A 19,977-nucleotide genomic window follows, 5' to 3' on the forward strand; every position below is an offset into this window, starting at 1 on the left:
ATTACGATGTGCCCCTCCGCTACCTTCCCCACTTCCCCCTCCCCCACCCGCACCCGCAGTAGCGGCGGCAATGCCGGCGGAGACCTCCCCGCCCCCAGCAGGTAGAGCTGCAGCGCCTCCCACTGCCCCGTGGCCCACTCGCCCAGCTGCTCCAGGGAGGGGGCAGAGGCGGCGGCGGCGGGGGGAACGTCACCGCGCATCAGCTGGGATCTGCGGGGCGCGCGGGGAAGAGGGGGATACGTGCGATCGGCCCGTCAGGTAATGAAGACGGTGCGACACACGAACGGGTGAGTAATAGTGCGGTGTGGGAGTGATAGTGATGGTGGTGGTGAAAGTGGCGGTAATCGGGGGAAGTCCAACAACATGGGGGGCAGCTCTCAACTACCCCCTCCCCCCCGCCAACCCCCCCTCCTCCCCCGTCACCCGCAACAAGCCACTCGCTGCAGCTGAGTTCGGAAGTCCGGGTGTAGCACACACACAGCTCGATGAACCTGCTGCTGAGGGGCGGCTGCAGCTGAGGCCGCTCTGCCGCCGGCCACTGCTCCGAAACCGGCTGCATGTGGCCCCACGGTGGTGACGGGTTTTATCCGCTGCTCCAGCAGTACGTCCAGCCCCCTGAGAGCCGCCAAGGCCGCCTGGTGAGTGCTGGTGGCGGAACGTAGGGCCCAGGAGTCCAGGTAATCTGGGGACGAGGGGGAGGAGGGGGGAATAGAGAGCCGTGCGTGCGTATATGTATTGTGTATGTGCGCATTTGTGTGGATGACTGTTCCCTGGGGTGTATGAGGCTGAGATAGCCCGAGAGGTGATGGGGCCGGGGTGACGGGTGGTGGTGGCGGGGGCGGGGGTGGCAGGAAACGAGTTCTCCCCTCCGCTCGCCTGAGTCCCCTCCCTAAGAGGGCTGACCGGGAGGGGGTGAGGTGTCAGGGCCCTAGCCGCAGGGGGAACACGGGTACCGAAATGGCCGCACAGAGGCCGCAGCCCGCAGCAATCCGCGAACACTAATAACAAACTCATGTCCCTCCTTACATACATACATACGTACGCAAGCGGCGGGGTATGTGACGGGTTATACACACACACCCCAGCAAGCTACGGGGAAAGCAGACAGAGGGGAAGGGGGAAGCAGAGGGGGAGAGAGAGGCCCAACCGCAACTTCGGCTCACTCACTCACTCACTCACCCGCCGGAAAGGGCGTCGGTACGAACAGGAGCCGCATGACGTACACCTGTGCCAACGGCGGCAGGTTTCGGAACACGGCCAGACTCGTCCAGGGGCTGCGGTACAGCAGTGTGCGCTTGTCGGCACTGAGATTGGCGATGTAGGCCGTGAAGTCCATTCGGGGCGACTAGGGGGCCGGAACGGTGGCTGCTGGTGGTGCTGCTGCTGCTGCGGCTGCTAGGCCTCGCGCCCCTTTCAGAGAGTATGATTGGGCGGGGATGGGTGACAGTTGCACGATTCAGTTGGCTACCCAGCTAGTTCTGTAGCCAGCTAGGCGGGTGAGATTGGTGGCCAGCCGGTAATTACTGTGGTTGTGGTGGTTGTGGTTGAAGGAGGTATCGATGGCGGCAGAGGTGGGTATGTTTGTGTGTAGGTGGGTGGGTGGGTGGGTGAGGAGGGGGTGTGCGTGTACGATCGGGGGGTGAAGATGGGGATGTGGAGTGCTTCTGGTGGAGTTGTCGGTGCTAGTGCAGCAGGGGCTCTGAGGGTATGGAGGTGATGTCGCGTGATGAGGTTGTAAGGGAGCTGTCCTGTCGGGTCCCGGGGCGGGAGGTTGGAAGGTGCGGGTTGTGCTGCGCTGCGCCGGCTCCGTGGGACCCAGGTCAGGTTGTGCTGAATGGGCACATATGATATGCTAACGAGCCTTCATGGCTTTATATGTTTGCGGGGACGACTACGATCGGGCTAAGCGGTGGCGGTCGGGATGTCCGTATCCGCATTTTTCAGGTCCGCTTTACTGTCTGTCTCTGTACTAAGATAACAGACGCTGAACGAAATATAAGCAATAGATATATAAAATTCTTGCCAGAGTGATGCTAGTGTGTGTTTGCCGCTCATCTCGTCATGTACGGAATTCGGTTGCCCGATGTTCTTGTCAAGTGTTCCGCATTTGCAGCCAGGTTGTCATGCCTTCCTCACTTACATACCACCGTCACTTTATACGCCAGAATTAAACACCTATAGTATACTCTAGTCCCCGGTGCAAGGGTTTTCCTTGGAACAGTTACACGCCGCATGCAAGCTTGCCTTTCCGGCTGAATTTCAATATAATAACCACATAAACCTGGGGCAAATAAACAGCGGATGCTTTGGCTTGCAGCGGCTTGCGGGCTTGTTTTCTGGGAGACGAGGAGGAGGAGAGCAAACAAGGTGAGCAGGCGCGACCTTAATCCTAAGGCGCAATTCAGACCAGAAAATATTGCGAGTACGTTTGGATTATTACTTTCTCAAACGGGGTCGGTTCTCCGATGCCTGAAATTTAGAATCATGCTTTGCTTTGCCACGGACCTTGCAGGTTACAGCAGCAACAAGTGTCACAGCTCGAGGTGCATTGAAGTACCTTTCAGCGTCTTGCTGTCCCGGTCACATCGGGTCACATCTGCCCAACGGTTCGGGGCGCACGCTTGTACAACTCAAGCAAGAACTCAGTGCTCTACCCTTGGATATCTCGTCTATCAATCCTGGATATGTCGCTAGCTTGTTACGCGAGGGGGAGAGGGCCCTTCCTCATTTGTGCAAGCTTCTGCAGGCAAGGAACCTTCGGCTTCTTTGGTCCGCCTAACCTGTCCAATTGCTTAATTTCGTTTACCGCTTTAATCCCATACATGTTTCATTACATTCATTATGAATATATTTGCTTATGTCCATGCTTTTGCCGTTGATGGCCAGACATCGACCGATGCTGAAGTCTACGCCGAAGTGACCGAGCTTCTGGTAAGCATATGAACCCTACATGACTTTCTGAATTGAAATGAGTCACTATCACGTCACGGGAGCCGACGTACTTGCTTATCCTGGTCCTGGTCCAAGAGCAAACACCCCGGAAACATAATTTCCTCCAAAGTTCTCCATAACAACAGAACGCTTCCGGCATATACAGCGCTGCGCATCCAATCCGCATGGCCCGTGGGTCCTTCCAATACCACGATTGGCTTCCTTCTCCCGAAGGCATTGCTGATCCGCTGCCACAGGCCCTGACTGATGTGGTTTGGCCCATCCTCAAGCAACCATGGCCACTGCTCCGGAACCACCTCGTCGGAACCTGTCTCCCCACAGGCCCTTTTATCACCTTCACGTCGGGGTCTCCAGGCCGCCATATGCGAGGCCGGCGCCGTCCCTGCTCTGCTCCGCCTGCTGGCCTCATCAGCCTTCACCCGGCCTCCTGGGAATTCCCATTCCACCTCCGGCTCCGGAGTACTGTTGCCAGCCTGGAGGGCCCCTCTGCATGCGGCGGACGGCCCCCGGCCCCAGCTAAGACGCAGCCGGATCTGCCGTGACGCATGTGGCGACCAGCAGCAGGAGAGGGGCCACAGGGCGGGGAAGGGAAAGGCAGTGCCAGCAGAGCATTTGAATGTGCACAGTGCTAACAGGAGTAACTGTGGAAGCGGCAAGAGTGGCAGCAGCAGCAGTCAGGAGCAGGGGCAGTGTGGAGAGCCTGAGAAGGCCGGGGCTGGTGACGGCCCCGCTGGACCGTCTACCCGTGACCCCGTAGTTCTGTCGTACGTGTTGCGTACGCTCGTCAACCTGACCAGCAACGCCCGGGCAGGGGCCCCGGTGAGGCAGGTGGGTATCGCCGGCCGCGTGCTGCTAGGGTAGCGGTGGTGACGGTGGTGGGGCGGAGCGGGAGCATCCTTCCGATCGGGCTCACATTCAGAGTCCACCGTCTGATGAGGTCAAGTTCAGGCCTCTATCCAGCGCTCCGTGCGCCGCCATTCGTCCGCTAGTCGCCCCTAAACTCCCCCGTGCCTTCAACTTCCCCGTCCCCGTTCCCCCCGTCGGCCCCTCTCCCCGCCTCAATCCTCCATACAGGCGATTTTAAGGGACCCATGGGTTCCCAACACCCTGCTCAGCCTGCTGCATGTACCTGATGATGACGATGACGTGAATGACCTAACGGAAGGTTCAGCAGCGGCAGTAGCAGCAGCATCCGGCCCCGGTGCCGTCCGCTCCTATCTGCCGGCGTCCAGGTGGCACATTGCCGGACTAGCTGCCTGGCTGGTCGCCCACCTGTGCAGTGTACCCGCGGGGCAGCTGCAACTAGTGCAGGAGGGAGTCGTACCCGCACTTGTACGGCTAATACGGCACGGGCGGATGGCTTGGGTGACCGCGGCTGCAGAGAGGGCCGCATTTGTCCGGGCACGGGCGGCTTCGGCGGCGGCGGGGCCGGCGTGTACGGAAGCAGACCGCTGGCACGAGCCGTCAGTGACCCGGGCGGTGAAAGCTCTGAGTTCGGGAGGGGGTCTGGTTGGGGGGGCGCGCGGCGGTAGCCACCGCGGTGGGAACGCCGGGGCCATGGCTGCTCCGGCAGCCCAGGGACTTAGAGCGCCATGCATATCTGGCCGACTGATGCCACATGCGTCATCGACGCTTCTGTATGATGCAGCTGCCGCAGCGGCGGCAGCAGCGGGTGACGACTCGCCACGTGTCGCAGCCATGCCGTACATGATTGCAGCCGTACAGTACGGGCTTATGGCTCTGGTGAACATTACGTTTGATAACAGCGCTAATCAGCGCGCTGTCGCCATGTCCGGGGGGATGTTGACGGAACTAGAAGCGCTGTTTGGGGTGCTGCTACAGCCGGGGGTGCTGTTACCGCGGCCCGCTACGGCGGCTATGCCTTACAACACGGCTGGCGATCCGGCGGTCTCCCTCGAGTTGGGGGCCGGCGGCGGCGCGGGGGGTGTCACTGTTGGTGGTTCCGGCTCTGGTGGTAGAGGCGATGACGATGGTGGGTGCAACACACCTGAATACGTGGATATGCTGTTGCGGAGCGGCTACCTCGGACTGGCCAAGTTCGCGGTCTGGCTGCTGGCGCACCTCTCATCTAGCGACCCAGACCTCAAGGTGATGTGTAGGGGCGGGGTGCTCGGTGGGTTCGCGGAGTTTGAGGCGGTAACACAGCCGCCGCCGCCGCCACTGCCGCCGCCTCTCCTCTGACGCGCTGTTCCTTTTACGCAATACCGTGCAGGCTGACATTGCGGGGCCGCCATACAGCTATGTACCGCGCCTGCTAGAGTTCCTCATGCTGCCTGACGAGGACGGCCCGCAGCAGCACCAGCAATCAGGTGCCGCCTCTACTGGTGCCACCGCTGCCGCCAGCGCCGGCGTGCTTATTGTACGGCAGTACGCGGCTATGGCGCTCGTCAACCTTACATGCGGGGTTCCATCCACAAAGGCGGCTGTAGCACGAGCCATGGACTGGGACGCCATGACGGCTCTACTGCGGTGGCTGGCGGAGCAGACGGAAAGGGCGACGGCGGCTGCTACGGGCGAAGCGGCAGCTGCCGCCGCGACGGCCTGCGAGCCCGCGGCGCCGCCGCGCGTCCATCCGCCTGCACCTGCTGCAGCGGCAGCGGCAACGACCAATGTTGGACCACCGATTTCAGATCTTCTGCTCTATACGGTGTGGCTGCTACAGCACTTGTCGTTATCGCCATTCGCTGCAGCCGTTACGGACTCACGGGTCATTTCACCGCTGGTAGCCCTCCTGGAAGCGCCCGACGGACACGTGCGCCTGCGCTCCTCCGCCACCATCGGCGCCTTGTGTTCCGCTCTCCTCCCGCACCCTGACGCCACTGCCGAGTGCGGTCCGGGAGCAGCAGGCAAGGGCGCCGCTGCTGGTGCCGGGGCAGATCACAATCCGCCTCATGCGAACCAGCAGCAACAGCAGCAGCAGCAGCCACATCGCGCCGCGTTCCTAGCTGCCGGGGGTGTACAGCGGCTGCTGGCGGCGGCACGGCGGGAGCGTGATCCGCAGCTGCTTGCGTACGGCATGCTTTGTCTGTCGTCGGGCGTGGGCGATGACGTGGTGGCTGTGACTGAGGCGGTTCGTGGCGGCGCATTGGGGCTGCTGGAGGGGCTGCTGGTCTCGGAACATCCTGCGTGCTTGTTGCCCGCTGCTGAAGCACTCCAGGTAAGGTGTCTGTTCCCATCCCGCGGTACGGTTTGTTAACAACTGGTCCATCTATGGCGGGTTGAGGCGCGAGCGCCCGGGGTAATCCAGATCCTTCCAGGGTACCTCTTGTCTTCGGGTTATCCAGCGAACACGCGGCTGTATGCTCCTGCGCGACAAAAGAACGGACACCCTCACCAGCATCACCACCCCGCAACTTGTGGGTTCTGTCCGTCTGCGTTGTTTAGTACCTGTGCGCACTGTGTAGGGGGATCTTGTTCGTATCCCGGGTGGCTGGGCGGGCGTGTTAGTCAGAGCTAGGGTTATGGCGCTGCTGCTGCTGCTAATCGCGTACATGCCCCTCTTGACACGCCCGCTGCCGATGGGCTCTTTGACGTCGCGCTCGCAGACTGCGTAACGAACGGTTCTCCGCTTCTGAAGTTGCTGAAATTGCTCGCGGCCTCCGCACCACCATCTGCCCACAGGCTCTGGCTCGCGGGGCGTGCGCTGGCCTGCGTCGCTTCTTCGGACGCGGCGCCACCTCCGCCCACCCAGCTCATCGTGCAACTGCAGCAGGGAGCACGGAGGCTGCGGAGTGGGCCGCTGCGGCTGTTTCCTCGGCTGCGGACCACGTCCCCCGCAGCCTGCTGGCCCGAGTGGTGGCGGTGATGCTGACCCACGGCGACCCGGCGGTGCGGGCCGCCATGAATGAGACCCTGGGGGCCCTGACCGCCCTTCCGGGAGTGAGGGAGCGCTACTGCGCAGTCTTCGCGGAGACCCTGCGCGACCTGGTCAACGCAGCTGAGGTGGAGCTGCAAGTCATACCGGTGAACTAACCGTCCAAACGGATAGCAGCACCTGACGAGCAACACGAATGACGACAACGGTTTTCTGCGTGATAAGGGTAACGTGTCGGGTAGGTCGGGGTGGGAGGTCACCTAGTGATAGCGCCACCAAACGGCAGTGGGGGCCGACTCTGAGGCCTGGGGATTTTGGGGCGACGACCTTGTTGGTGGGGGCTGGAGCCTGGAGTCTGGAAACGGGCGGTGGTGCGGTGTGTTACATCCGGTTGTGAAGGGGGAGTTCTCGATGGGGGGAAGCGTCCTGTGCGCCCCTGCGGCAGCCGCAGAGGGTTTGGGGCGCGAAGTGGCGGCGAGGGGTGAAGGCAGGGCTCTGTCGTCTGGGTTGTTCTGATGTTTATGTTGTGGGGGGGAGTTCGTCCGGCGTGGCGTGAGAGGAAACGATGGAAAGGGGCACCAAGGTCTCACCACCACCACCGCCACCAGCGGGGTGGGGGCCTAGCGAGCTACCAACAAGCCAGGGGGAGAATTGCAATCGGACGGGAGGAGGAGGGCGCCGGGGGGACACGATTGCGAATGCGATGGCGGGGTCCCCGGCGGCGTTGTGGTGGCACACAGCTTGGACGCGAAGAGCACACGGGGAGGAAGAGATGGGGAACAGAAAAGGGTGAAAGATTGGGATAGTCCATTTTGGAGCGGTTTCATCAGCCTGCGCGTTTTTAATGTCGATAGCTATGAGTTCTGCTGCTGATAGACTCGCTGCTTTCATTTATTTGTTTTCACGTTATCGCACATTCGGAGCATAACAGCACATGGGGGGAGGTGTCATCGAATGCGGACTATCAATGTTAATGAGGTTGCCCGTAAGGGATGATTGCGAACCGAGTATGGGTGGAAGGGGAAGGGGAAAGGTGCGTCTGGTCGGGGCCCTAGCGCATTGCTGTAGTCCTGGTGCCCCCCCAGCTGCAGAAAGATGCGTGAAGGGAGAGGGGGAATGATGGGGATAGACGAGTCGATGCGTACTCCCCGTAGGCTCCAGGGAGCGGCATTAGCTCGGGCCTGGACCTGGGCGGTGTGGCTCGGTTGGCGCCTCATGGTGCTGAGTCTAAGGGGCATGACGGAGGGAAAGAGGCTTTTGGCGCTCTGAGGGCGGCTGCGGGTGTGCGTGCGGTGTGCCGAGGACGGCATGATCTCTGTGCGGACTGTGTACGCTAAATGATTGGACGTAGTTTCACAAGGCCGGAGGGATGTCGTTCTTGCGACGGTGTATCAGTGTACACATCAATTATAGGCGGAAGGTTTTGCGGGCGGTTTATTTTTCTTTCTGTACGACGACGAACGTGGATGCCTCTTTGATTGTTAATAGTGGGAATGACGGAGGTTAGGGAGGTGGGGACGGATAGTAAAAGGGGAGTGTCAATTGTTTTGACGAGGAAGATGCACATTTCGCTTTATCTTTGGTGTTTCGCGGAAGCATATGCATTGCGCTTTCGTTATTACAATGGACAGAAGCCAGCAAAGAGACGAGAGAAATGCGCTGTAGCGACGCTGCATGGCTAGCAGAGGAATGCAATTTCTGGCTTAGGGGGAGTGTCCCGTAGCGGTACAGCGGAACGGATCATGGGAGCAGTGCGGTGAGGAAGAATGAACACTGTGTTGATTTCAAGGTGTATGCTCGGAGATAAAAGAGACGATGTGAGTTTGTTTGGAGGCCCGCCAAATATCAACTTGACTCGCCATATACCGCTCCCTGAATCGGAAGGGTTCAGTCATGGAGGAAACAGTAGGGGTCCCCAGATAGACAGACTGAGTTTTGGGTGGATGCTTTTTGATAGAGTGGTCTGCTCATTGTTGATAGGAACAGACGCGAATGGCGTCCGAGACCACAGTGGGTACGCAAGGCGGGATGTATGGCCCCCGGGATTTTGCACCGCAGCTATTTCCGGCGCCTGCGGAGTTACTAACTGCTGGATCTGTGTATTGGCGCACGAGACCCTCATCCCCCGTCCGGACCCTGAGGATGCTAGTGGGTTTTTTGTACAAAAAAGCTAGGTCGGCTGCGTTTTCTCGAGCGGCTCCCGTTCCTGAACTGATTTGTACGATACTTGCTTGCCTGATTCTTCCTCTGTGTCTTTATGTTTTCGTGCTGGAGCGTTGTGATGGAGTGTATTGAAGTGTCTGATGCCGCACGTTGGCTGGTGCCGTTGCGTTTATTGCACATGCCCCGCCCAGTGGTGTGGAGGAGCTGCTGCGCTACGTCGCGCAGTCTCTCTTCAGCTCGTCTGGGGTGCGGCGGGTGACAGAGAAGTCGTACGGCGGTCTATGCCGTAACACAATGAATGTGTCACGTGTTACTGCGGACGCATCATTAGTGGATGTATAATAATGCGCGGGTTGGCGGAGACGCAGCTCTGTCATGTCCTGTCAGGGCAGGACAGCACCGGCATGGGGTCAGCAGAAAATGTTGGTGGCCCATAAGACTGGGCTTAGGAAGGGTGAGCGACGAGAGGAGCGTGTTGACATATTTGTTGCTATACATTTACCGCTAATAGAATATGTGCGGCTATAGATTGTTGTGTCTCAGTGTCGTATCGTGCGATGTGCCCGGACAGGACCGTCTGGACAGTGAGGGCACGCGATTATGACGAATGCACGATAAACTTGTAAGGGATAGAATGACGGGGACTGCGACCGATAGCCTCGGTAAACCTCGCATTGTATATCTATCTATTTCGGACAGCCTTCGACTGGTCCTTACGCCTCCGGGCCCGTTTCACCTTTGGAGGGTAACGTAACTCAAGCTGTAATACAAACACACATTACATTTGTTTTGACAATAAGGCCGATGACACCAAGGTGTTGATGCTCACCTACCACCACTCAACAAAACGCCTCTGACCGTACTTGCAGGCGCAGCGCCTATAGATTCACCGGCTTTGGTGCTCAAGCGAATAAGAAGACCAATAACCAACCATTCCGTTGGTCCCGCACTGCAGCCCCTCACCTGGCCGACTGTGCGATGCCGTCCGCCCCTCTCACTGCAACGACGCAACGGCTGCTCCCATGGCAAACCCTGACTTCTTGACCGTCCACTGCCCTGCTGTGGCCGGCAAAGTCTGCTGCTCAACTGCGCCTAACCTTGATGAACTACATTTGCATGCCGCGCCTGCATCTCTAACCTTTGAACCCACGCTTTAGTTGCTGAGACCCGTCCGACATGGCGACCACTTGCCCAAGCAGCCCTTTCCCGCAGGTTTTCATGCGAATACCAGAGCACGAACATTTATTCTTCCGGAATTTCACGTAATTGCTGAAGCCGTCGCATGGCATCATTTGTTGCCGGAGGACTTCGGCAAGCCCCCCGTCAGCGGTGTCCGTTCGTCATTGGCGCCGCCGTCACCTCGGCCGTCGCGGTCATCACCCGTGCCGCCAACCTGATGAACCCCAGTCGCCACACCGATTCCGGCATCCGTGGTCACACCAGAGGTGTTGCCGCCCATCTCGATATCCGTGAAGCTACCAGCACCGCTGTCTGCTGCGTCCCTGCGGTAACTATTATTGTCGCCCTGCGTGGTGTGGCCCTTGGCTACGGAGTCTTCGCCGTTCACACTTTTGGACGGCGGCCCCGCCGCGGCGCGTCCGAGGGGGTCCAGCGACATTCGCGATCGCATTCTCAACGAGGCGTCGTGGCCGCTGGAGTGCAAGCGCGCCACGTCCGACGGTCGTGATGAGTAGCTTTTGTCATCTGCTGCCAGGTAAAAGGTGTCCGCGACCTGCAGGGGCGCCCACGACCACGATCCTTGCCCCGTTCAGTCACCGCTAGGCCAATGCAGGTCGCTGAGTCCCAGCCATAGGGAAGTCAGGTAGGTGAGAGGCTGTGCATGGACATGGCAATTGGTTGCATATAGGCCGATGCGGCCGTCAGCGCTCTGTGCTCGATTTTTGCGTGCAGCACAGTGAGCATGGACAGACAAGCGTGGCCAGTGTCAGCGTTGAGAAAAGCCGTGGGGAGGATACGAAGACTACCTTGCTGTCTGCTGGAGTCCTATCGTGTGACTGGCAGGATCAGCAGGGGTTAGTGCGCAGCCTAATATGGGAAAAGCCCATGTAAACAATAATTAACTGGCTTTAACGTCAAACAATCGGAAAGTATCTCCCAGTGTAAGCCCTCATCTACATGGCGATGAACCCTGGACAGCTCCAGACCCTCCACGCACCTCCATGGGCTTGTCATCCTTGTCTAATACCTCTCGTACTGCCGCCACCGGGTTTGAAAATATGTGCTTGAAGGCCTGCAGCGCGTAATCCATGTCCCAGGGAGCAGATGCCAAATGTCACCCACGCGCTCCACCCCCAATGGGGCATCTAGCGCAAGGGCACGCAAGCCCTAGAAGCATAGACACTTGCACGACCGCGCAGACATCTTCCCTTCCCCTAGCCCTACCTGCGCATGGATGTTATTGTCAAGGTGCATGGAGCCAATGATCTTGCCCTGGTCGATCTCGTGCGCCATCTTTTCAATCTGCTCCTTGAGGTGGAACTGGTCGAGCTGTGGGCCGTGTTGAGGTGACAGCGGAAGGGGCACAGGGCGGGAAGATGCTGGTAACGTAGGAACAGCAGCACTTGGCGATAATGCCAGGAATGAATTTGACTGTACCGCCAACAGTTGCGGAATATTTGCTGTGGACGCCTATGTGGACATCTAAGCAAGCACAGAGCGAAGTGCCTTCCCCGGTATCCTCCTCCAGCCGCTCGGGTACAAGTGGCCGCGCACAGGGCATCTCCGAGCCGCGTTTTCCCAATAGCGCAGGTGCCTCTGCCCACACAACACAAACCCCGAACTCCGTCCCTCTCCCCCTACCTCTTTAGACCGAGCGCCTAGCCTGCTCCTCGGTCACTAGGACCACGTACCTGCGCATTCTGCACCTCCACCAGTTCCGCGCGACTGACCATGCCCTCCAGCGGCCCATTCCAGCGGATGACCGGCACGTAGTTGAAGCCCTCCGCATTCACAATCCTAACGTAAACGCGGGAGTCAGAGTCGGGGCAGGACCACGTTTAACAGTAAATCACTATCAGCGCCAGCCTAATCCACTTGCCATGGTTTTTAACAGTAGCAACAACCGCTAAACAACAAATAGCGACGCGAGAAGGGGGCTAGAGGACGCAGAAAGCGGTGATCCCTCATGGGTTTTGGAGCCAGCGGAAATGAAGCGTCCCTGTGCCCGAAGGGTAGCCGCTGGCCTCTGGCCCTGAGCCCCACGTGTTGTGCGAGGCCCGGTCCCTACCCCGCGCACACCTATAGATGAAGGGTAGCGGCATGTTGGGTGGAATGAGAATGGGCGCCACCTCCACCTTGGAAGTCAGGTCGATGGCATCCGCGTCCACCCCGTAGTCGTCAACCAGCTGCGCCACGTTGCGCCGGCTAATCATGCCCACGAAATTACCTATCAGGAGAGACGCAGGATGAGCAGGGGAAACAAAACGGGGAAGAAAAAGTTGGGAAGCAAGTCCTCGCCCTTGACGGCACGGACACATAATGGGTTGTGAGGTAGTGGGAGCAAGATCTTCAACAGGAGGCCCTGCACTTGGTACTCCACACACATGTTCGGGCTGTGGCTGCTCACCTTTGGAGTTCTTGTCCTCTGGGTCAGGTGGGATGGTTGTGACAGGGAATGCCGCGCTGTCCCGGAAGGTGTCCAGCGCCTCCGCCAACACGCAGCCGGGCTCCACGGTGTACAGCGTATCGCCCTGAGCAGCGAAGGGATATCAAGTTGGGTTACGACGACCCTAGTAAGCGGAAGGCTGGGTTACGAAGCGCGCATGAAGGCTAGGGGACCGGCCATAATGGGCGATGTGGAGAGCAGCAGGACTCGCAGTCGCTTGCAAGCTGCCATGGTGATGGATAGTTGGTGGCTGTAAGATGCCGGTGTGACACCGGAGCAGCAGCGGTCCTGATCGACATGCCTCATTCAGACACCATAGCCCAATGTCGGCCCTGCCTGCCGACGTGGATGGTCATCACGCACCTTCCCATCGTTTCGCTTCATTATGTCGGAGGCGTTGATGTGGAACTTCTTGCTGTTGTTCTCCGCCAGGCCCACAAACGCCAAGTTCTGGGAGCGGACAGGTAGCAGGGCCCATAGGCGGTTCACAGCTAAGAAGAGGAAAGCAGAACATGGCAAAAAAATAAAAAAAGGAAAAACTTGAGCCTGCCTAGCAAGCCTGGTTTCCGGCAAAAAAAATGTCGCATGTTCCTCACCGCCACGGTCTCACGGCCGGTTAGCCCCACCGGCTGCTACCTGACTGATCCCGACACGACAGAACGGGATACGATATTCGGCGGCAAGCTCCTTTCGCCAACCCCTGCTTTGGCTCCATGTAGCTAGATGAGCTACGACCCAAGCAGCCACAGCCCTTACCAGGGTCGCAATCCCTCTAGGTGCAACAAGCCCAGGAAGAGACCCATGGTCAGGACGGGTCCCTAGGAGGCGTTCGCCTTACCTTGAGCATCATCTGGTGCTCAAAGACGCCATAGTTAAAGCAATCGCCCACGTTCTTAGATATGACGAGGACCTGCCGGGTTTAGGGTTGGATGAAGATCGGAAGGTAAATATTCCCCAGCTGACAAGCATTTCAGGCGAGTGCCTAATGCACAGTTGGCCATATCGCTTGGAAAGCGCGCACATTTGCCGGTCCTGGCACACCGCAGAGGCTCTCCCATGGCCATAGCTCCTCAATCGTATCCCTTCAACCAGAGTATTTAACCCACAAAAATGGCGAGCGAGAAAGAAGTTCCTTTCCACGCGACTCCGAGGGCGATGCGTGTCATCGCAATCGGAGTTCTCTCCCCCGCTCCGGCCTACTTGGCTGTTCTTCCTTCACCTGGACTGCTGCACATGCCGCCTGGCCCCCCCGTCATACCCACGCTTACGGCGACACTTAATGCCCCCCGGCTACCAGAAGCCCACAACAAAAGGAGAAAACCCTCCGGTCACCGCTTCCCGAAATCGCTCACCAGCATAAGGAATGGCAGCATGGCTGGCGACTGGGTCATCTCCATCAGGATGAGCGCCTGTGCCGCAGACATGCGCATAAGGCCTCCCAAAAAGGATGCTGCACCTAGCAGCGCGTAGAAGCCCACCTGCGGGGAAAGGACGCCCAAGGAGGGCGAAGCACCAGGGGCAGTCACGTGCGCTGTGCTTTAGACAAAGCTGACAGCAGGCGTGGAGAATGCAGGGGGACAGCGACCAGGAAACTTGAACCAGGACACTAATGCTGGCCCCCGCACGAAGGCGCGGCAACTTGTCTGTGGGAACAACGGTGCCGTTGATTCAGCGGCTTAAACCCGGGTGCAACTGCCTTGATGAATGCCTTGGGGACGCCGATGAACGTCAGAACTCCACTTCGGTACTGGAGAAACTGTTCACAACGCAGCGAGAGGAGATGCAATGACCTGGTCATTCTTCGGTAATGTAACTGGCGTTTCAGTTTTGGTACACACAAAATTTTCGAAGCCCCCAACCTTACCGCGTTGACATCCGCAACGTGCATGGCAACGAGCGCCTCAGCCCACATCCGGCTGCAAAAGGGTTTCAGGGATCAGTGGCCAGCAAGAAGAGGTTCCACACGAAGATTAACGGCTGGCCAAGGGGGGCTTGCACACACCACCGCTGTTACGACGGGTCATGCACTGCATCAGAGTGACCGTGCGGTCCGCATGCATCAGCTTGTGCAATCGACATAGCACAGCCATGAACGGCGGCTTCATTTGACAACATGACTTGTCCGTGCACACGAATATGTCCCTGCACACGCCATGCTACACAGGACCTGCCCCCGGGGCATTTGGAAACACTTGGCACTCGGGCAGCCAGGCTTGGCTCAAGCGAGCGCACGACACCGCAACCAAGCATGTTTTAAGAGCATCAAGCCCACATAGAGCTAAAGCCAACGGAGGCTGTAGGACAGCACATCGGTTATTACAAGCATTTCCCCTCGACCTACCCTAGCAGGCCGCCGAAGATTAGGGACGGTGTGAACAGCCCCGAGGGGATGAACGCGCCGTAGGTGATGCCTGCCATCAGCCAGTAGATAACACCGTACAGCAACATGGAGGTGAAGGAGAAAGCGCCCGAATGGCCCTGGAAAAGCGCTTGTGTCACATAGCCCTGCGACAGGGAGGGGAGAACGGACCAGCAGGCGCTGAAGGACGAAACACCACACGACATTACCTGCGACATCTCTGTTCGTTACACACAACTGACAATACAAAAGACCAGTACGTGCAAGCAGCGGAATGTGGTTCTTGTTGAGTCGGAGTGGGCATGAGCATGGTACGCTGATAGCCTAGCCCCCCAGGACAACTGCTTCAGAGTTGCAGCCTGACATTCCACGAAAACCAGATACTGCTAACACGGTATGCCTGCATCGGGCGAATAGCACCGCCATAATGCCGTGCTGCCGTGCAGATAGACTTCTCACGAATTTGCAGGAAGCTCTAGAAGCCAAAACTTCGCAACACTTGCTACAAACATAGTTGGCTGTAGAACAAACGGCCAAGGAACGCTGCACACCGAGAGGCTCACGCATCCTTAAGGCGTGGGTGGCTTCGCAGCAACAGGTCAAGCCAAAGCAAACGAGGTCCCACCTGGGGGTTGAATACCAAAGTGGCCAGGTCGTTGTAATGATGGTCGGTATGGCAGTGGAAGCCCTGGAAAGTCCTGAACTGCGCGCCACCTGCAGCGGTAACGAGTGAAGGGCCCAAACGACATGTATTACGTTACAACCCTCTTGCTGGGCGGATCCTATGCGACTTTGTTTGTGGCAGGTGTGGCGCACGCGCGCGCAAGTGACAGCCACCTTGGAGACCCGCAAGCAACGGCTTCCAATCTGTCCCCAAAGGCGGTCAGCTAGCCGAACTGCAATCGGAGGTGCAAGCTACAGGTTTAACCCTGATGGCGGGCTTCAGGTCAGGAGGCACGATTGCTTGGCGAAGTCCCGACCCACCCGTGAGACAGACGACGTCAGTCTTGCTGTCGCAGCTCTTGCAGCGTCCCGCAACCGGCATGAAAAAGAAGAGGGTGGAGGTCGCCACCGAGATTGCACACACCTGCGCGCACACACCGGGACGCGACGCTTTCCGTATCGCGGGGTAAGGTGCCCCCTGTTACCTTTGCAGCACGCGCGCAGCTTCGCAACCACAAAATAGTGTCAACCATCCCTAGCGCGCACGTCACGTGTTGCATCGGATGCACTGCAGCACATTAGCCATGTGGAGCTTTGCAGTCATCATCATACATCCTCGAGACCGCGACCGCAACATGCCGGGGCAAACAAGATGCAACACGTGTGCTTCATAGACAACGCAGCCCACCAGCCAGGTAGTAGACCAACTCTCTCAACATACTTGTGAAGATGCTGATGTATGCACATCATGAGGATTTGCCGTGTGACTCAGCAGGGACTCGCAGGGTCAGCCAACCCAGATGGCTGCTTAGGTATGTCGGCCCATGCACACCAATTCGTTACGTGGACAGCGCCAGCCGCACCTCAGCGATACGCGCCCACATGAACTTGGTCCATTTTTTCCGCACGACGCACACCCAGGTGTTGAAGGAGATGTATAGGCAGCCTAGATAGCCGCCCACCACAGCCAGCAGGATGATTGCCCATATTTGCTCATAAGGGGTAGGGAATTGCAGCTGCGCACCGGAAGGCGGCGGCCAGGGAACAGAAAACAGCGGCGGTTCAATTGCGGTCGACGGCCATATGCATGATCTTCTGTTTTTGAGCCGGAAGCTTAATTACTGATGCGGGTCAGATAGGGCAGCGCTGTTACGTACTGTTGCAGGCAGCTCGGTTGCTGGCATGCGACCTCCTCCCGTGCAGCTGCAAGCGTTGACAATCCAAGCGCACGGCTGATGTCATGCGCCTGACCAAGCAAGTCCTCATAGCCCCGAGCATGTCACGGCAGCACGGCAGCGCGCTTTACCGTGGCATCGCTGCTGCCTTGTTGGTTCGACGCCCCCATCACCGTTCTACGTCTGGTACACTCTTGCCCTGGCAGCACCTTCACTCGTTCGTGGTTCGTCGTTCGCCCCATCACCGGCCCAGGATAACAGCGCACAACGTATCACTCGCTTTTGCCCGTGTCCCGTTCGCCAGCACGGGCACCCTGCCAGCCTCAGCCGCACCTTGAACCAGATGAGGGAGCCCCACTGCAGCGACTTGCAGTGCCCGTGCGTGCTGCAGATATTGACGGCCTCACGCACCACCACGATGGTGATGGCACATGCCAGGAAGCAGCGCCACATGATTTCCTTGCCCCAGCGAGTGGACATCTCCATGGCGAACAGCACGCCACCAACCTGCGCCGGGCCCCAGGTGCGGCCGTGTGGAGTGGCGCTGACGATACTTGTTGGTACTAGCCAGAACAGCACGCTAAATGGACAGAATCGACCAGCTCAGCAGGGATATGATGTCCGTCCCGGGTAGCCTGGCCACCGCCATTGGTTCTGTTATCTGCAAACCTTCGTTTACGACCAGGCAGCTTCTTTCCTATGTGAATCCCAATACGCCAAATCTATGATGGACAGGGGGTAGTTTACTGGGGAGGCTTCGCCTTGTCGACAGTGGCCCTAACGTGGTGGCCTTGTCATTGGATTGACATTGACCCTGGTTAAGGTTCCCGCCCTCATTCCCATGTTATCAATGTTGAGGCATCCTCTGCGTACCGGCGCCTTGAAAGCCGTCGTCACACCACAAGCGGCACCGATTGCCACCAGGTCGCGCTGCTCCTTGTTGTATGTGTATGTGCCCCAGTGTGCGGCAACCTCCATTTGCTGCTGCATCCATTTGCTGCGTAAGTGCAACGGAGGAACATAATGAGATGCAGTTCGGGGTAACGTAGGCAAACGCCGTGGTAAGACGCCTGCGCCGGCTTACTTGCTGCCAAGAACCACAGCCAAAATGGACCCGGCGTGCAGCATAGGTCCCTCTTTGCCCATGACCAGGCTGGATGACACTGCCAGCGCGCTAGAAATGACCTGGGAGGGGAGAGGAGACGGCGCAATCCTAAGATTTGAAGAAGCCCCGCGACCGTACCGTAACCCTATGCACAACCCCGTGAAAAATCCGTCGGCGTGCCCTTTACTTACCTTCGCAACGAAAGTTTTCAGAGTGAAAAAGTTTTTGAATATGGGACTCTCAACGCCATTCAAATAAGCTTTAACATCGGGAATACCAGAGCCAGACGCCGCTGGCGAGATAATCCACATAAAGAAGCAGCAGAGGAAAGCTAACAATAGATTAAAGGCTGTGTATTGTAGAAATTTGACGAAGACATTCTCATTCAGCAGCTGTGGAAAACGGGAAAAGGTTCCACTCATTGATTGCATAAGGCAATATCTAGCGGTGTAGCAGTAAATCTGCTACAAACAAAGCATACCACAATAGAAAAGATAAACTGACTCCGGAGGCCATACAGGCTTGAGACAAGCATACTCTGTAGGAAGCCTACGAGCGCGGTGCTGATGGCGATAACTATCAGGAACAGCCATCGCAGTAGCGTGTAAAGCCGGGGAATTTGTAGGCGCTTAACGTTCAGCTGGATAGCGTGTGCCATTTGCCTAGATATTCCTTATGACCACCCCTTCAAGGCAACATATTACAGAGAATCAGTCACGCCCATGTCCGAGGAAAAGTGCAATGTCTTAATAACGTGCCTAATCGTCATAGGATGTAGCAATCGCTTACAAAGCCGTCTAGGCTAAACAACAAATACAAGTATACCGACTCCGAAACCTGCGCAGGACAGCTTGTAAACGCTGATGCATACTGACACCAACTCCGGCACTCCATATTATCTTCAGCAGCTATGGGGCCTTTCATTTTCAGTACCAGCTCATTATCCTCCTGGCCCTCTCGTCTTGTCCGAGTTCTGTAGCTGGCTGTAGGCAGGGCCTTGCTGCGTCAGCACATACATCAAGCATGTCCACCTATAGTAGCACCCAAAAAAATTGCAGGCAAGTTGCCCCACAATTGCCTAGCGCATGGAGGGGGATCGGTCCAGGGCAATGCCACATACTTCCAAAGCCGCTTCGTCGAACAGCTGCCCAACAATGGCCCAAGCGGGCGCGGGCGCGAGGCAGTAAGTGACCACCGTACAATGTTGTATCTCATAAAGCCACATCTCAAACAATGATTAAACCGTGTCATGTGCGTCATGTGCGTAGGCACAAGAGCATGTACGATCATCGGCACGGCCAATAGGACCTGCACCGGGAACGAGCCAACGTCGCCATCGCCCTTGCAGACGATCCAAGTCCATGACATGAATCCACTTGACGTGTTTTCCCCGAAACCTCACTGTAGCCTATCCGATATTTCTTAGGTTCGAGATCGCTTGACAAGCGTGCTTGCCGAGCTTTCCAGTTGGCCCTGTACGGTCCTGCACTTTGTTATGGAGATCATTATATCCCAGGGCTAAGCAGGAAAATGACAGCGGCCATGGAAAGCCGAACTGTGTGTCTCGGCAAGGTTGCGCTATCGAACATTACACCTTATTGCGGCGCCACACCTCCGACCCCCTGCAGCCTGCCCTCTCCCCCATGGAGAACGCACACAACCTTGAGCCGTCCTCCCCGCAGTAGCGGACGCCATGCGTTCCCCCGCAACACGGCCCCACAGTCAGCCCCAACCCCACTACCTGCTCGACGCCCTAGAAACACGGATCTGAACAAGCACCTGCACCCGCCCTTCCTCAATTATGACAGTCCGTAGTTATTATTAATGAGTGGTATGAAATCATCCAGCACACCAGCTGGGCTTTGGCCCGTTGGCTGGCTGCGTTTGCAGTTTTAACATGCCAACAACGGGAAACGGAATTCCAACACATCTTTCCCTGCACATCATAGCTCGCCGAGCACACATCGCATCACATTACATTGCAACACAAAGCTCCTGAGCGTCTGCACGTGAGGAAGACGCCCACCCAGTATCCTTGAAATCATCAGCCACTCCTCCTGCCCCACCAAGCAAACCTTCGGGTTCGCCACCAAGCGACCG

The 19,977-nt window shown here is 57.8% G+C and overlaps 3 protein-coding genes across 3 annotated transcripts; 1 reads left to right on the plus strand and 2 right to left on the minus strand.

Annotated features, from left to right (window-relative positions):
- Nucleotides 1–53: 53 nt before the first annotated feature.
- Nucleotides 54–1,336, minus strand: VOLCADRAFT_87373 (uncharacterized protein; the record flags this gene model as incomplete). Its single annotated transcript, XM_002947180.1, has 3 exons — nucleotides 54–210; nucleotides 424–682; nucleotides 1,180–1,336. Coding segments are annotated over 3 exons (573 nt in total), but the record flags the coding sequence as incomplete, so codon positions are not given.
- Nucleotides 1,337–2,841: 1,505 nt separating this feature from the next.
- On the plus strand, nucleotides 2,842–8,124 carry VOLCADRAFT_87374 (uncharacterized protein; the record flags this gene model as incomplete). Its single annotated transcript, XM_002947049.1, has 6 exons — nucleotides 2,842–2,931; nucleotides 3,274–3,780; nucleotides 4,027–5,061; nucleotides 5,186–6,130; nucleotides 6,595–6,936; nucleotides 7,942–8,124. The coding sequence occupies 6 exons, from the start codon at nucleotides 2,842–2,844 to the stop codon at nucleotides 8,122–8,124; spliced, it is 3,102 nt and encodes a 1,033-aa protein (XP_002947095.1).
- A 1,590-nt stretch (nucleotides 8,125–9,714) lies between these two features.
- VOLCADRAFT_103306 (uncharacterized protein) lies at nucleotides 9,715–18,651 on the minus strand. Its single transcript, XM_002947181.1, has 19 exons — nucleotides 18,359–18,651; nucleotides 18,069–18,269; nucleotides 17,857–17,957; nucleotides 17,646–17,769; nucleotides 17,106–17,279; nucleotides 16,461–16,613; nucleotides 15,919–16,021; nucleotides 15,560–15,648; nucleotides 14,917–15,080; nucleotides 14,440–14,491; nucleotides 13,928–14,053; nucleotides 13,414–13,485; nucleotides 12,939–13,025; nucleotides 12,537–12,660; nucleotides 12,209–12,356; nucleotides 11,821–11,926; nucleotides 11,354–11,458; nucleotides 11,127–11,201; nucleotides 9,715–10,682 (listed from the first exon to the last, which is right to left on the minus strand). Exons 1-19 carry the CDS (start codon nucleotides 18,533–18,535, stop codon nucleotides 10,239–10,241), a joined length of 2,625 nt encoding a protein of 874 aa, XP_002947227.1. The 5' UTR covers nucleotides 18,536–18,651; the 3' UTR covers nucleotides 9,715–10,238.
- Nucleotides 18,652–19,977: the final 1,326 nt, after the last annotated feature.

Source organism: Volvox carteri (genome assembly GCF_000143455.1).
Source record: "Volvox carteri f. nagariensis unplaced genomic scaffold VOLCAscaffold_5, whole genome shotgun sequence".
Taxonomy (NCBI): domain Eukaryota; kingdom Viridiplantae; phylum Chlorophyta; class Chlorophyceae; order Chlamydomonadales; family Volvocaceae; genus Volvox; species Volvox carteri.

What these genes read in the sequence shown, in the direction of transcription:
- VOLCADRAFT_103306 (XM_002947181.1), bottom strand. Translation starts at nt 18,535, where the DNA reads ATGGCACACGCTATCCAGCTGAACGTTAAGCGCCTACAAATTCCCCGG. An exon ending in TGAAAACTTTCGTTGCGAAG is followed by an intron (nt 17,958 to 18,068) that starts GTAAGTAAAGGG and finishes CTCCCCTCCCAG; the next exon opens with GTCATTTCTAGCGCGCTGGC. An exon ending in GCTCCCTCATCTGGTTCAAG is followed by an intron (nt 16,614 to 17,105) that starts GTGCGGCTGAGG and finishes TCCGGTGCGCAG; the next exon opens with CTGCAATTCCCTACCCCTTA.